The sequence below is a fragment of the Haemaphysalis longicornis genome, unplaced genomic scaffold (genome assembly GCF_048455015.1).
Source record: "Haemaphysalis longicornis isolate Haplotype H1 unplaced genomic scaffold, Haemaphysalis longicornis Haplotype H1 scaffold_9, whole genome shotgun sequence".
NCBI lineage: Eukaryota > Metazoa > Arthropoda > Arachnida > Ixodida > Ixodidae > Haemaphysalis > Haemaphysalis longicornis.
Window position 1 is genome coordinate 59,883,436 of NW_027526460.1, and position 16,087 is coordinate 59,899,522.

The 16,087-nt window shown below is 46.0% G+C and overlaps 1 protein-coding gene across 1 annotated transcript in view; it reads right to left on the bottom strand.

Moving 5' to 3' along the window:
- The window catches only part of LOC144153690 (glutamate receptor ionotropic, kainate 2-like), a 131,620-nt gene that overhangs the window by 12,705 nt on the left and 102,828 nt on the right, over positions 1 to 16,087 (bottom strand). Inside the window, exon 12 of the mRNA XM_077685364.1 lies at positions 62 to 260. Within this exon, the coding sequence (XP_077541490.1) occupies positions 62 to 260 (199 nt within the window). The remainder of the gene's footprint in view (positions 1 to 61; positions 261 to 16,087) is intronic.

The following is a 16,087-nucleotide window of genomic DNA, read 5'->3' on the forward strand; positions in this document are numbered from 1 at the left end:
CCTTCATCAATTAGTATCGTCACAATATACTGTACAGGAGAAGCTTCATTTTACAGGATACCTTGAAAAAGGCTTGCGTAGATCCTGACCGCACACATCCATAGCGAATCTCGGACTGCTTGGCCAAATCATCGACGCTCTCAATGGGCGACCGTAGTCGTTCCCGCGTAAGGAAGGAAGCCAGGTTGGCCGTGTAGGACGATATCACCACGAAGGAGAAGAACCACCATGCGGCAGCGATGATCCGCGTCGATGCTGACCTGGTGAAACAAAAAGAAATTACGACGCGCTTCAATTGCGGGGATCATTTCACTTATGTGTATTGCAGCTACTTCGACATTATGATGTCCATGTCCAGTACCTCCATGACTACTGTGAGAAAGCCGTGTACCAAGCTTCACCACAGTTGTCAGAGTTAAATTTCTTCACAAGCATACACGTGGAGGTACGTACGTGTATGTGTGTGTGGGTGTGTGCGTGTGTGTGTGTAAAATTGATGTGGCTGAAAATTTTTAAAAGATAAAGGGGTACGGGGCAATATGCAGCCGAGTTATGTTTTCACGAAAGTATTAAGCTTAGCTTTTTATTGCGGTCTGATTTTTTTGTGCACCTCCACTTTGATTTGGGTTTGTTTTTCAGTCACTCATATTTCGCACTCCAACGTTTAAAATAGACATTTAGTGTCAAAGCGGCCACAGGTGGCTTGTATCCATCGCTGCCCTCCGATAGAGCCCAGCCAATTGCCTGCACGCATTTTCTGGCGGCCCAGTTATTTGCTCTGAAAAAATGTTGGAACTACCTTTTCCATTAGGCTCCTCGGGCGAGTGACAAGCCTACACTATCGTGTTCACGAATTAATGGGGCATTGGTTGAGTTGCGGATGTCTCAGCGTTTACAGGAATCGTACCTTGAGGCACGCTGAGGGTTCAGAGGGCCTTTGCCATCTCGTAAACGTAGGAGAACTTAGGCCTGCCATGGCTAGTGGCCGAGTGTCCGCAGTCACTCGCATGTTTCCTGACTGCCATCTATTTGTCATCTATATGTTCGCCCAACTCTCGCAAGAGTCCGGTTTTTCATTGTAGAGTGCAGGTGTTAAGCGCTCGTTATTCCATGCATCTGTGGTGTAGCTGCATGGCGTAACCGAGGCAGACATCCATTGGCAAAGGGGGCCTCAAAGACAACGAACGTCAAGCGGCATGGGGAATGGGTTAAAGGTCATGCCGAAGAGATTGCCAGTAGCGCAGTGAATGAGCGTACAGCGGAATAACAGGTTGGAAACCGGATCAAGAGAGCAGCGAACTAGTTGACACAACACTGCACCAGCGAACGTCCGTCTGTGCCAGCTAAAAGATAGCGTTGGTAGCGCCCTGCCTCCTCGTACTATCCGGAGCCTACCACCTATAGAGGCACAGTTGACCCTCGATAATACGAAGCCGCCTAATTTATATACTTCGCTTAATTATTAATGGTGCACTCGTTCCGGCAATTTTAGTTGCATTCCAATAAACGAAATTACTCGATAATTTCAAGCTAAAAGCCATTGTACGAACTAGTCGGAAGTTATTCCGAATGAAAAGCATCGACGTGACCGTCACTACTCAATAACAATCAAAATTTTCAAATTCGAAAACAGCGCCGTGTTCTGTAGTGATGTCGGCGCCATCGCATTTGAGGCCTCGCACATTTAATGAAGCGGCATGCATTTGAGAGTCTCGCCAGCGCCGGCCTTTCTTTCTTCGAGGTCCCCACACTGCTTTGTCGCGGTACGCTGCCATGTGAGTAGTTTGTGTTGCGGTAAAGTCGTGCTTCGCATTTAGCGATAAGTAATAACTACCATGGCAAGCCATGTCATGCGCTAGACGCCTCAACGAAAGTGAAGATTTTGAACAAACTCAAGAAGAAAGATGGGTTGCGGACCAAAAATATTGCTGTTATGGGCGCTTCGTTTAATTGGAAGTGCGGATGGTTTGAACGGCATTTCGGGCCCCGTGGACCTCGCATTAAGGAGAGTCGGCGGTAGTAATTATGGTGACGAGGAGAGCACGCGCTGGACAGGTACGCTGGGAGGCGAGCGCTGTCGTTTTCAGGTCCTCAAGCTTCGCGATCGCTGCGCCGCCTGCCGCCGCTTCTCCGCGGTATTGACGGGATTTGCGCTGCGTGGCTGATAGGGGCTCGTGCAGTTCTTTGGTTCTTTTTCGCTTCTTTTCGCTTTTCCGTGCCCTAAAAAAAACTTGTTATGGTGACGCATATAAGCAATGAGTACTTTTAGGTCACTTAAAAAGCAGCTGCGTCTTCGTGGAGTACACGATCGCTGGCAAGAGATACCTGGGGACGCAGTTCTGCGCGCTTCGTCGCCGCTCTTCGCGGCGTCGGCGACGCTAGCAGCATATCACCACTGTTACCTCCAAACACGTCAAGCACAAATGAATTCTACTCTCACCTCGTTGAGACCTGATACTGGCACAGTGAGAGGTTGCCTTCATTTTCCAGCTGGGACAACGAATGCGGCTTCGTTTCGAATATATACGTCGCAGAAAACTATGTTTCGGGGATGTGATTACTTAATGTCGGACAATAACTTATGCCTTTTATAAGAATATAAACCATGGAAAAATGTTCAGTATATTCCAAGCCTGTGCGTCGTTAAATATTTGCCCACACATGCCTTATAGCAAGAACTAAAGCAAGTTAATGAAATCACGGAAAAATAAATGCTGTGCAAGTGCGGAAGAATTTACATAATAGTTCTAACGGAAATGAAAAAAAAAACAGTGCAGCTTCTGACATGCTAAAGACGTTCGTCGAAACTTAAGCCAGGTAGGGTTCAGGTACCAGACCAACTAACTATACGCGAAATGCACTGCTATTTCGTGAGACATCGGGGGGGGGAGAGGAGTGGACGCTGTGTACAAAAGTGGAGCAGAATCAAGCAATGGACGTTTTAGTAATCACACACGTAAATCTCGTGTTCACTTTCCTTTTGTTTTTCGACTTCAACAAACAGCTGATTGTACGGCGGACGCATTTTTGAAAGTATACAGGGTAGGCAGTTCAACAAGCGATGAAAGGGGTCGTTGGAAGAGTGTGGCATGTGATAAGGTCCTCTGATTTCAGTTTCTGCTTCATTCTGCAGGCTTCCTGTGCCATATGACGATATTTCGAAGAAGCATTTAGTCGCGGACGCCGAATATATTATAAGCCCGTCTCCGCGCTGCTTGCAGAGGATATATGTAGCAGATGAAGGTTTGCGGGCGCTCACCTCACGACAAGACGACTCTGTCGTGTGCTGATCCCTGAGTATAATTATGCATTGTCCATCGTACTTCTGTTGAATATTCCCGAAATTAACGCAGACTGGCTTGTAAATGGTGGGGATAAATATCTGAGGTATAGTATTGCAAACGTAACTGGCGTGCTGTCAGGTATGAGTGCTCCGCTGATTATGTAAGCGCACAAAACTGATTTACAGCGTAGGGTATAGATGTAGCATGACCACCTGTGGAACCGGTGGTTATGCAGACACTGCTAGTAAATTCAGGGCAGTGTTACTACAATCGGCTCCATCATGCGCCGGTTCCGTGACGCTGGCCTGTGACACACACCTGGCGCTTATACACACCGAATAAACTACACTAAAATCGCGTCAGAAACATTTACACTCTCGTAAACACACCCCATTTGCGAATAGAGTGACTTCTACACATAAACATGGATTTCAAATGCCCGCGATCGGTAAATCTCGGTCGTGAACGTGCCGCAAAATCAGCGGCGACAGTGGGGAGCGGGACGTGGACTCCCGCGGCTGCTTTCGAAACATACCGCTAGGGGGATTTCAGTGGCGCCCCTACAAGCCGCGCTCGAGGCGTATAAACGGACCAGGGCGTCGACAAGGAATTGTCTGTGGTACGCTGTACGCGAGCACGGCAGAATTCTTTGAGCAATGGCGGCTGGCAGGTGGTTGGGGTGGCGTATTTCACTAATGCGTCAGTTAAAAAGGGCATTTAAGGGCCAGTTCATCATCTTTTAGTGACTTCATTTCTTTTCTTGTTGGCTTGAAGCCCTAAATGGCCACAATGAATTCTATCGCAACCGCAATAAAAAATTAACTCCGAAATAAAAACATTCAACGGCCACACCCGAAGTTTGCAATACAGGGAAGCGCAATTTGTCAGCCATTTTGTTGCCCGGATGCTTATCCCCCTCTTCAGGAACTTAACATTACCTCGTTTTTGGCTGACTGTTTTAGCGATCCTCGAGTATAGATTTTTTCCCGAGTGCCTCTAGACGTGCTGCATCTGCAATCATTTTATTCTTGAAAGAGGCACGCCAACTGGGAAACTTCAATGAAACGCTGTAGTTTCTTGTGATCTTTCTGTGCGTGTACGTGCATCTGCGTGTACATGTTTATACAATGACATACAGGTGCCATCAAAATAATTGGATCACGGTCTCAAATATTCTGGATACATTGATGAGCGTTTAAAGACGTCCTCCCTAATAAAAAATATTCTGTAAACCTTTACTGACTTTCATAAAACCTGTAAGACAAATATTTTGTGATATCCACAAATGCTTGTTCCCACTACTTATGACGGCACCTGCACATGCGTCTGTGACTGCCCCTCCGTCCGTCCGTCCGTCCGTCCGTGCAGAGCACATATTCCGCCGTCCGAAGCTGGTTTCTTTACTCCACTTATTTTTGTACTTTTGGCGGACGCCCTCAACTTGTTTATACCATAAATATATAAAAAAAAGGTTGCAAATGAATGCGATAAAATATCGAAACTGATCACGCTAATTTTCTTGTTGAGTCTAGACACGTTCACACTACCTTTGGGTAGACTCAAGTGAAATAATGCGCTGAACCCCTTCCATTGTTGTAAGGTGTTGGAAGAGTGCGGAATGTGTGCCTGGTCGTCGATATTACTGTCATGACGTAGAAACAATAAATATAAAAGTTCGGCTGTTTTAAATTCCACAGCACGACTTTTTTTTTTTCTGCACGCCCACTTGTTTAAACTGGGAATAGTACTACCAGCGCCGAAATTAGCGCTATGATATATGATATTTTACTCAACAAGCACACCTACTGTGGGAACTTTCTATTGGCTCTAGAGAAAAGTATAGGAGTAACACTTAGGGAAGGGAAACGAGGTTCTGGGATCAGGGAACAAACTCGAGTAAATGATGTCATGATACAAATAAAGCAAAATAATTGAAAATGTTCTGGCCATCAAGTTACAATAAATTACAACTGGTGGATCATCAGGGTGACAAAATAAATACCGACAGACGTGTCTAGAAAAAGGGAAGGGAAATAACACAATCGAGGGATAAATAAGAACATTTTGAGGCAAACAATGAACTCGAACTTCGCAGGACAGGAGCCGTTGGAGGTATATGGGAGAGGCCTTCGTCCTGCAGAGGGCCTGAATAGGCTGTTGTTTTTTGTTGTTGTTGTGGTGGTTGTAGTTATTGCTGTTGTAGTTGTTAATGATGATGTTGGGGCTTGTGGCAGTGATGGTTATGATTATGGAGCAATAAAAACAAACACAACATACACTCCCATTATTGAAAGTATGTAATCGCCCTTTCCTTCTCTTATACTGATATACGGGCTTACCTGATCTGTTGAGCGTTCGCGAATGTGTTGTGCGTGTTCAATCTGGAGTTCCGGCGTTGTACGATTGAAGGATATCGCGGGCCCGTAATTATAGGTTTCGGCGCGCAGCACCCTAAAATTTTCGTGAACAATTTGCGGCAACCTAGAACAGGGGCTTCTAAACATTGCTGCCCGAAAAAAAGTACTTGCACTCTTGCTGGGGTACAAATATGTAAAAAATTCATAAGCCCTTACTGTGATCGTGGATAACCAGCGAAGCTGGGGAGCGGATGATACGCGGCCTCGAAAATACCACGGCAGATGAGAAGGGAAATTCATAACGGATAATTATCTTGGCGGCTGGACCGCTGCCCAGGGGAACCGAATGAACCCAGTAACGCGAGCCCTTCAATCGCTGACAAGGTTGGCGGTGCGATCGCTGGTATAGCCAATGCGCGTCGCCCAGATGTAGGACTTTGAGAACCCACCAATATTTAACTGTAATTCAAAGGATGCTACAAAATCGTGCCTATTGATAGCCAATCTACTCAAGAACATGTATTTCCAAGTGATGAGACATGTGAAATTGTGGTTCAGCAAACTTTTTAAATTGCATGAAATTTCGGTTGTGGCTGCGGGCTCGTAGAACACACACCGTGACGTTTGCTTTCCCTGCAAATACACCTGGTTGATTTTCGTCGAGCGGCACCTGAAATGCGGCTTGATCTGTTTTTTTCTTACTTACAAAAAAAAAACTGCGCGAAACTCTGCCCATAAACAGCTTTTCTTTCGAAGGTTTGGTTTCTGGGTGCGCTGACATCTTTTAATCGGAGGCACCTAGCAAAGCACGAATGATTCCGGATGGCTGCTTTCCCGATGCGGTTAATTTCGTAAGCAATTCGGTCACCTGCCATCCGGCCAGCCAATACAAACCCAACTGACACTCGTAAACCGCAAGAAATGTGTGAAGACCAGGCCAGATTTGGAACTATTGACAAACTGATCAAAACCATAGCACAGTGATGCTTGTACTGGCTTGTTACCAGCCATATGTTGTATATATTTCGAAATTAATTGATCTCATTCGATGGAATGATCTCGCCGGATTTTCAATCCCTCATGAATGGGGATGTATTGAAGCAAAGACTAGCGCTCATCATAAACATTCGGCACTTTTAATCAAACGGGGCTCAGGCACGCATCTAGAGATCAACTTTTCGTCTGGAGTTGCGTAAATTCGGGAATAAATAGCGTATTCAGGAGAGCCCTCGCCATTGAAGCTTCCATCTGGTGTTCCGTCAAACGGAGATTAAGGCCACTTTCAATGGAAGTTTTGAATTCATTGAGCGAGCCTTCAGAAACGACGCATAAACCGACGACGGAGTGCTATTATTGAAAACTCCCCGTAGTCAACCTTTCAATGTATATTTTATTACGGTTTCTGTTTGTAGAGGCCGTAATTTTGCGTCTGTGAACATCTCGAAACGTCGATTTTGTGCATGAATATGCATAGTAAATTATTGTGAATTTCTTTCCTCTGTATGCTGTGTTCGGAACGGATGAAAGTGAATATAGGATTGAAATAGCGAATAAATTATCAAAATAACTGAAAGTTGAACCTACACCGTTTCACTGAATTTTGCCCTACACAGTGCATATTGCTTCCCCAATCCGATCTAACAGTTGATATGAGCCTTGTACCTTGCATCGTTTTTGCAACTTCGTCCAATAAGTATGGAAACGCTAAAAGTATTAGCTCGCCCGTAATTGCAGTTATTTTTGCGCTCTTTATCACACCTCGGATTTATTATGTGCGCGAAAAATCGTAAAAGGCAAGCTTTTTGAGCCGTGCAGGTTTTGGTGTAGAAATTCGGATAAATTTGCTTACAGTAGCAAGTTTGGCGAGGAAATAACATTCTTTAGCATCAAGCTCTACTTTAAAGAGAAAAAAATGCGTTTCTAAAGCCTGCAATGCGGTAATGTTTAGCCAGAGTGCATGCATTTTAATCGCATGCTGACGCATTTAAAAACCTTTTTTTTCCATTTCACAGTTACTGTTTTTTTTGTTTGCCATTTAAAGGAGCCATGAAGAGAAAACACAAGTTTGGTTCATTCAAAAGATTGCCTCGTTAGAATCATACTGATACCACTTTTATTGTGAACTTCGCTCAAATAAGCTACATAATTAGGAAAAAAGTGAATGGCCATGCGACAAACTAGCTTAATTCCCGCAACAGAACCTATGATGTCACATGTGACAGCTCTGGGATTGGCGGAGGGCGGCAAAACCAAACGCAAATTAGGAAGACCTTATAAGCTTGCCGAACGAGCCATTTGCGCCTAAATTTAGGGCACATTCTTTTCAAAGCTGTAAGAATGGTGGGACAAACAGTGGAAGTTACGAAAGCACACGTAAACAGAAGTGCCGATGCGTACTGCTGTTGGTACTGCGCGCACTATGCTTGGTTTTAGCTGCACAGGACTGCGGGGCTTTGGGGTTGTTTGAGACTGCACTTGCCGATTGACGCAAGGAACGGTGTCTTACGTGACCAGATTTGTCAAGCGAGCAAAACGTTTTGCTAAACGAATATTTTCTCCGTGAGCAAAAACAGGCCAGGTTTAAATACGGCCAAAAACAAACCAAAGGCCACGGAGAAAGACATTCTTGCTCCGTGATAAGGGCAGAAAACGGCTTGCTACGGTATGGTGGCGCCATCTTTGTTTCCTAACGGCAAACAAGGCCTCCCAATCGGCTGCAGAGCTATGGTCCCTAGAAAGACCATAGAAGAGCAGTCGCTTCGTGTGATGTCATTGCAGACGATGAAAACGTACAAATTAGCGGGAAAATTAAAATTTTAACTTGAAGTAATTAATTTCTTTGTAGATAAAGCATCGTTTGCATTCTGACAAGCGCTGGGGGCACTATAAAACAAGAAATCTTTCGAATAACACAAACTTGTATTTTGCCTTCATGACTCTTTTAGGCCCTGGTATATAACCTATAGAAGTTCTCCAGACTGCTAAGATGGTTAAAATCGAATGTTTACACAGGAAAAAAGGCAACGAAGAGGTTCAGTACGGTACGTCAGCCATCACAATGCATTCTCTTTTAATTCCCACCGTTGCATACAGTTTACATTACTTTGAGTAATACAGATGGTGCATATGTTTTGCGGCAAACGTATTCAAGCAAATCACATCAATACCCCTCTAAACTTGAAGGCCTTTCGCAACTACGCAACTATTCTGTGTCTATTAAGCGGAAAGGCGTTAAGTTGTAGAGCCTTTCCTACCTACGTACTTAAAATTTTTATCTGAAACTTGTCCTGCGTCGTTTGATGTCGTAAAAGTGAAATCACAATACTCAGCAGCCAAAAGACCGAATGAGAAGTGTATGCAGAAGCGAGAGACAACCAACTCTGCCATGCCGTTTTCTTTTGGCTATTACTTCCTCAGTAGTGTATATAACTAAAAAAAATGTGAAGCGCATTCTTGAGACAAAGGCACTATGTAACAGAAGTGTTTACATGTATGGGAAGAATTTTCATTTGCAGCTGGGCATCATTTTATTGAAGGTATTTTCATTTCAATCTAGGTGTGTCAGCACGTGACTGCACAAACGGTGTCGGCGCCGCCACTCAGGTAGCACCGCCGTTGTTTCGAGGAAAAAGGCATGCAGCCTGTACCATAGACCATCATAAACCATTGCTAGAGGACGAAAGAAATCATGTCGCGAAGACTGTAGGGCCTGCATTGGATCAACCGGACGACCTTCCATTGTGCAGTGAAGAGCTACTTAGTGCGTAGCGAACATTTTATAGATCAAAGCCATTTCTTTGACAAAAAGACACGGCTCCAGCGCCTCAATCCAAAACACCTGAGTGTAATGCATCTGAAAGAAAAAAAAAACTAGCTCATCATGTGCTACAATTGTATTGGCGATCTTCTGCCCCTCACAAACATGATTTTTCTTCCTTTATTGATGAGGTAACCAAAACGCGCCTCATTCAGAAAGAAAATGCTACATCATTGCCCGGCCGTTCACTCTCTTCACATGCTTCGAAATGAATGAACAAAGAGGGTTACATTGATTGTTTTGGTGTACATGGACGCAAGTGACGACGAGGACAAGAAAGAAAATTTTCAACCCACCTGCTACCAAATGCTGCGTTGTAATATTGTGGCCCAGTTTGTGCATGAGCTGCAGTGCTCTTAAGAATGCGAAAGCATTAAATTCTGGATTTTGTAAAAAAGCCCGCACCCGGTGTCCGCGTCTGTGACCGAAAACCGGCTCCCACTGCACACAAAACACATTAGCCTGAATGGGAGTTTTTTTTTTTTTGCTGAAATACGTACGGGAGGTGGCCCGCTCCCACGTGTGGTAGTATGATATTAGAAAAACTGCCAGTTTACGACGGGGGCCACGAGCTGTCGTAAATACTCGCATTTACCACGATTGTACCTCCCCACAAAACGCAGTATCTAGCTGTGAATACTCCGTTGGTACTAAAGGAAGCATTAAAAACTCCCACACCACCTTCTTCACCTTCTTCACACTTCCTCCTCTCCGCCTCCTAACAAAATGGCTGCCAGTTGGTCTCGTGTGAGCTCTAGCGTCCCCGAAAATTTATTGTCGGTGTGAACTTGCGGTAGCGCAAATGGATGTGAAGTGCTTCCCGACAACCAAAGCTCGTTAGGAACATTGTGGAACTACCGTGCGACGCAACGCACTGCAACGTCGCCTCCAAATCACCGACCTTCAAGCCGACGGAGTACGCCAGCGAGCCGACGCGAGGACTCAATGCAGTGTCGCTAACGGAGAGTGGCTCGTTAAAAACAACGCGGTTGTGACTCTGCGAGGTGGTTGAAGGCAAGATTTGCACGTTTTTATTGTAACCAGCATTTTGGGAGACTTGTGCCCCTTCTAGTGTCAAATAAACCCTCCTCGCTCTCAACAACAGGTGCGGCGGTGCGGGAGGAGCGCGTGTACCCCGTGCGCTCCGTCGCTCACAACAACAGCTGCGGCGGTGCGGGGGGAGCGCGTCTGTGCGCGCATGCGTCGTAGCTACCCGTGCGCTGCGTCGCGCTCAACAGTAACGGCGGCAGGGCCTGTACACGTGATAACGGCGTGGTGGGTGCGTGGAAAGTTCGCGCGCTTGTGTACGGAAGTGTGCGCATGCGCGTCTCTCCCCCGTACTCCTCTCCCTCGAACGCGGGCGGTGTGTATATAAGCGGCGGAGCCCGTTTCGGAATTTAGTCAAGGGCGTCTTTGCTTGGCTTTCGTTTGACTTGACGCTTTGCTTGACGGCACCAAGCAATAAAGACAGACTTTAACTTTACACTCCTTGCCCTCGTTTCTCCTTCATTCAATAAATAAGAATAATGAAGACGAAATAACAATTAAGCATTCCCAAACCACACCCAATTACGCAACATTCACGCGATACCCCCACCACTCTGCGACGCATTTACTCGAGTTCCCCCTGTGGGAAGATGCGGGCGGGTTTTTTGTTAGGCTGTATCTGTGGCTTATTGGGAGGCGAGAGTGAAGTTGGCCGGTCAAGCGTCGCAGGGCCGTTTTTCTTGCGAAGTACGTGTGGTGCCTGCCGCGCCTGCAACGAGGAGGGTTGCTGCCGCGTGCCGCCGGTGATTCATTGCTGGCCCCGTGGGAGCTCTCCGTGCACCAGGCGCGTGTAATTATAACCGGCAGACACAATTCGAGGGAGCATTCTGTAGACTCCATGGACGACTGCTCTTTTTTTTTTTGAAGGGGGGGGGGGGGGGGGGCAGGGCGGGTTCAGGCGTCACACCGACCGAAATTTTTCCTTAACTTTGGGTGAGGTGAGTAAGAGGAAGTGCTGGTGGTAAAACCTGAAGCTCACTCCGAGAACACTACACGCGAGGAAAAGAGGGAAAGGAAGCATTTTGAAAAGTTGGTCGCCATAAGGGTCGCGCTCCCTTTCGAACAGCACTTTGTTTTAACCACTAGTGAGCGCAGGTGTCTCGGACGGAAGTGCAATTTTGCGTAGCTTTAAATAAACATTCAGACATTACGCAAAGTTGGACACAAGAGTTACAAGTGCGGCGTCATTACAATGCCGCTTCTTTATCGCTTTTTCAGGCCGGATGCCCAATATGCTACTGCATTTGTTGCCGTAAATTTAAAGCGTTTTGTTATCACTGTAATGCATGTGCTTCTGTGACTTCCTGGGGAACGTGCTAGGACGCGCGGCGTCAGCAAACAGCGCATCGACGACATGGTGACCTCATTGTTTGCAAAAGGGTTAGATTTTTTTCGTTGAGGAGTGTTGTAGTAGATAAAGTGCGACCGGTACGCTCATTAAGAACTCCCAAATGCAGTAATAAATTCCTCTACAGCGGTTATATCAAACGCCTCCCCCCCTCCTAAAAAAAAGAAACCTCGAATGCAGGTCAACACTGCACCCAACGCGCCCACTGAAAACTCTCAGTTAGAGGAAATAATACACTCCCAATGGTACCCCTGAAAACTGCCATTGTAGCGGCTGTAAAATGAAACTTCCATATTATACTGAAAAAGCTGCGGAAATAAAGGGAGTAAGGCGATACTAACATTGGAAGGTGTTTTTAAAATTCCGAACTGGTACTGAGTTATGCGACAAGCCATTTACTTCCATTCCGGCTTATTTGTGTTCTGTGTGTGGGAGCGTTTCAAAGAAAGGCATTCGGCGTTAGAGCTTCGCAAGAAAATAAAGACGCAGGTTACGGGTCATGCTGCTAGGCGATGGCGAAGCACGCAGCGTAGCGAGAGTTGCAGCTATCGCTGTGAGTGCGTTGGTCGGCGGCACATCAAACACCCGCCCCGCTGACCTCGCACATAGGCGCAGCAACCACACTCACTCGCAGGGAAACACTGGGAGGAGCACTCATCGGCGCTCATCTTTCACAACTCATTTGAAGAGCTTAGGTATCCTCGTTTTTTGTAACTATTTTGTACCTTTCTGACTAATTCATCGAAATCGTCAATTATTCAGCATCCCTCAAGGTGCGCCGCCAGCCCGAACCAATTCCAGGGCGTTCCATGGCGCTGCTTCATGCAGTCGCTAGATACTTTTGGGGCTTATTTGACAACTCATGCATACGTCTGACTAAGCAACATGCAGCTTTGGCCGTAACAGGGAAACATGTGTTGGTCAACGCAAGACGTGTGTCTTTTTCTATGTGTTAAGAAAACCTTGGACTTCCTGAGGTGGTTCTGTTATAAACACAATAAATTCAAAGCATTCCCTGTTGGGCGTCTTCGCAACAATAATTCGGAATTACCAACTGAAGTAGCCTATTGTGCGAATTTGGCGAATGGCGAAGCCGAACAACTGATAGGACGAAAAAAATCCATGCACGCAGACAAAACATACAAGGCGTGCAAGCTGTTTTGCGTTTGGCAATGTCCCAACGTAGATGCCTTTTTCAGTGACATCGAATGCTCGGCCACGTCATTCGCCAAATTTCTGCACTAGGCCCCTTCTATTGGTCCTTCTGGAGCATCTTGGTAAAGATGCCCTACGGGGACCTGTGTACTTGTGTGCATTGTGTAAGTGGATAACCCCAGTGTTTGCTGTAATGGTTATAAAATTTTGGTATGCCGGATGTATAAAAAACGTTTATCTGTGCGTGGAGTGGGGGCTCGCTAGACGCTACCTTGTAACGTACCGATTGCGCTAGATGATTTAAACCGAAAAGCACACCAAGTGCTCTAAGACAATAATGGCGGAAAAAACTTTACTAGAATTTCTACGGAGGAACTTGCCGAAATCGAATGGCAGGCCACAGGTTAAATTCTAGAGGAAACCCCGCTTTTTAAACTTATTGCCCATTGTTTTGTTCCACGTGGTAATTAGATTACTGCTCCTGAGTTCCAAAGCGTTTTATACTTGAAAAAGCCACTCCGACACAACGAAGCTAAAATAAGCATCGAAAAGAGGTAAACCAATACAAATTCTCTATTAGGCCGAGATTCGTGCCGATACACATCTTTTTGTCTGTATTTGTTGCTACACAATTGGTTCTCTTTCCTTTCAATAGGTCATGTCGGCATCGGATAGTGGTGTTGCTGAGGTGCGTATAAAGAAGTATTAGAAACTCATTAATTCTTCGAAGCGAAAACAAAAAGCCGTGCTCTCGCTTTCACGGTAAGCTTATTCGCGTCGTAGTACTTTCCGCCCAGAGAAAATTTCTTGGGAGTCCTATTACAACAGTAGAATGAGCCTGTTCCTTTGCCCTCGCAGAGATAATAAGATTAAATACAAATATAAACTAATATACAACGAAGCGGTTTTTTTAAGGAAGGTTAAACAACTCAGCCCAATAGTTATGTTTTTACATAATTGGCTGCTTATTCGCTATCCCCCGTAATAAGATTATCGTGCGATACCGAAGTATAGGAATGCGCTCAAAGGGATTTCAGGACTATCTCTTTTATCTGTACTTGGTCTGTAACTTAAATGTAACTTAAAAAGCCAGGCTCTGAACGAACTGCAGGCTGATTTTATATTTCTTCTTCTAAACTCGTGAAAGCGAATTCGCGAATTGGGGAGGGGGGGGGGTGGCGTTGGCTACTGCTCGTACATTATTAAACCCACAGTGTCATACCCCGCAGTAAAAAGGTCCACGCTGTCCATAAAATGCAATGTAATATCACCATCTTTGTTTCGTAACATATGCTTTTCCCACTGTATTCTTCTTTGCCGTTCAGTTCGTCTTCGGAGCTCGTTCGATTCTATTGTGTGACAAAAATTCTTAAATCAATAACGCACCCCCACCCCCTCCGTTCACCGAAAAACGGCCTCGTGCCGCGCCGTGAATCCAATAACTCTACATCCTGTGCGCCAGCTCAAGGTGGCACACAGACACTGCTGCTGATATTGGTGGCTCAAATATCTGCCCTTTAAAACTCTCAGTTTTTGATTTATTACAATCTAGGCACCATTGATATGTGGGCTCTTTTATTCCGAAAAATGTTCCCGCTGTGTGCATATGAAAAATTTTATTTTTGGCAGGGGATGGCAAGGAACGATGTGTCTCGATGCAAAAAGCTTTTTTTTCTGTAACTCAAAGTGGCGAAAGGGGACGCCGTATATTTCCGAATACAAAGAGCGTGCTCCCACGCGCTTCAAGTGTGAAAGGAATACATCGGCGTTATTTGCGCTTTTGGGCTCCGCGTCGGCCTCGGTGAAAAGACGGCCAGCCCGAGGTTGCCTTGAGAAATATCCCCGTCACGAACGCTGGAACTACACTTTGCATCCTGAAATATGTTACGCACAACGAAAGAAGCAAATTATTTATTGTTTTTGCACTCAGAGTGTACGCTACCATTTCTGTGTTCCCTACTTCGTAAAAGAAAAGAAACCCCGCAAAATAAATGTGTCCTCCCGTGTGCAATTTTTTGCTATTGAGCAAGACGCCTGCGTTGCGCCCATATCATGGGCATTTCGGCCCACCAGCCTGCCGTGAGCCGATATGCTTCCCAATGAGACTTGCCAGTAAAGCAAATTGATGTTCCAAGAAGTTTGCACTACCAAGTTTCGAATTATTCATTGTGTCAGCCTGTGCCTGTCTTTTTCGAATGATTCTGTCTCCGTCCTTTAGGCTGCATCGAAGGAGTGGAGAAGCAGGAGTGGTCGGCCACAAGCAGATACCCGCGCCTGTTTCTGAATCCACAAAACTGTATGGAACCTACCTGTAAGACGTACATTATGGCATTTTCACCACAATGCTCCAAAATGACCAACCAAAGTGGGCTAGTGTGCGAATTGGACCAATGACATGACCGAGCATTCAATTTCAACGAACCAAGGCATCTGGCCAGGAACATTGCGCAATCCGAAACGGCATTCACGCCATGCGTATTGCCCATGCGTAGATGCATTTTTATCCGAATCAAGTGTTCGGCTTCGTCATTCACCGAATTTACACACTTCGCCACTTGAGTTGGTCATTCTGGATATCTGTGGAGAGTGAGAGAGAGAGAGAGAGAGAGAGAGAGAGAGAGAGAGATATATATAGAGAGAGAGAGAGAGAGAGAGAGAGAGAGAGAGAGAGAGAGAGAGAGAGAGAGAGAGAGAGAGAGAGAGAGAGAGAGAGAGACTATTTGAGCCCCATGGGGCTAGTCTAGGTGGCGGATGACCGGCGGTGTTAACCGGCCGGTGACCATTGCAGCTCGCTGTATGACCTTAGCCTGGACCTCACGGTCCGAGCTGCACAACGCCCTCGCCCAAATGGGTTTTGGGGGCACTGCCACATGCAGTGGTCTTGGGTATCGAGGGAGCCACAGTCGGGGCCAAAGCGTTGGGGTACAAAGAAGGGTAGATAAGGTGAAGTCGATATCGGCAGGGGAGTGGGTGTGTCTGGGTGAGTCGCCATAAGCGTTCCTCTTCATTAGAGAAGGTCGGAGCGGCTGCGGGAGACGACCTACGGATACTTCTTGGAATGTATGTGGGTTTTTAAAGA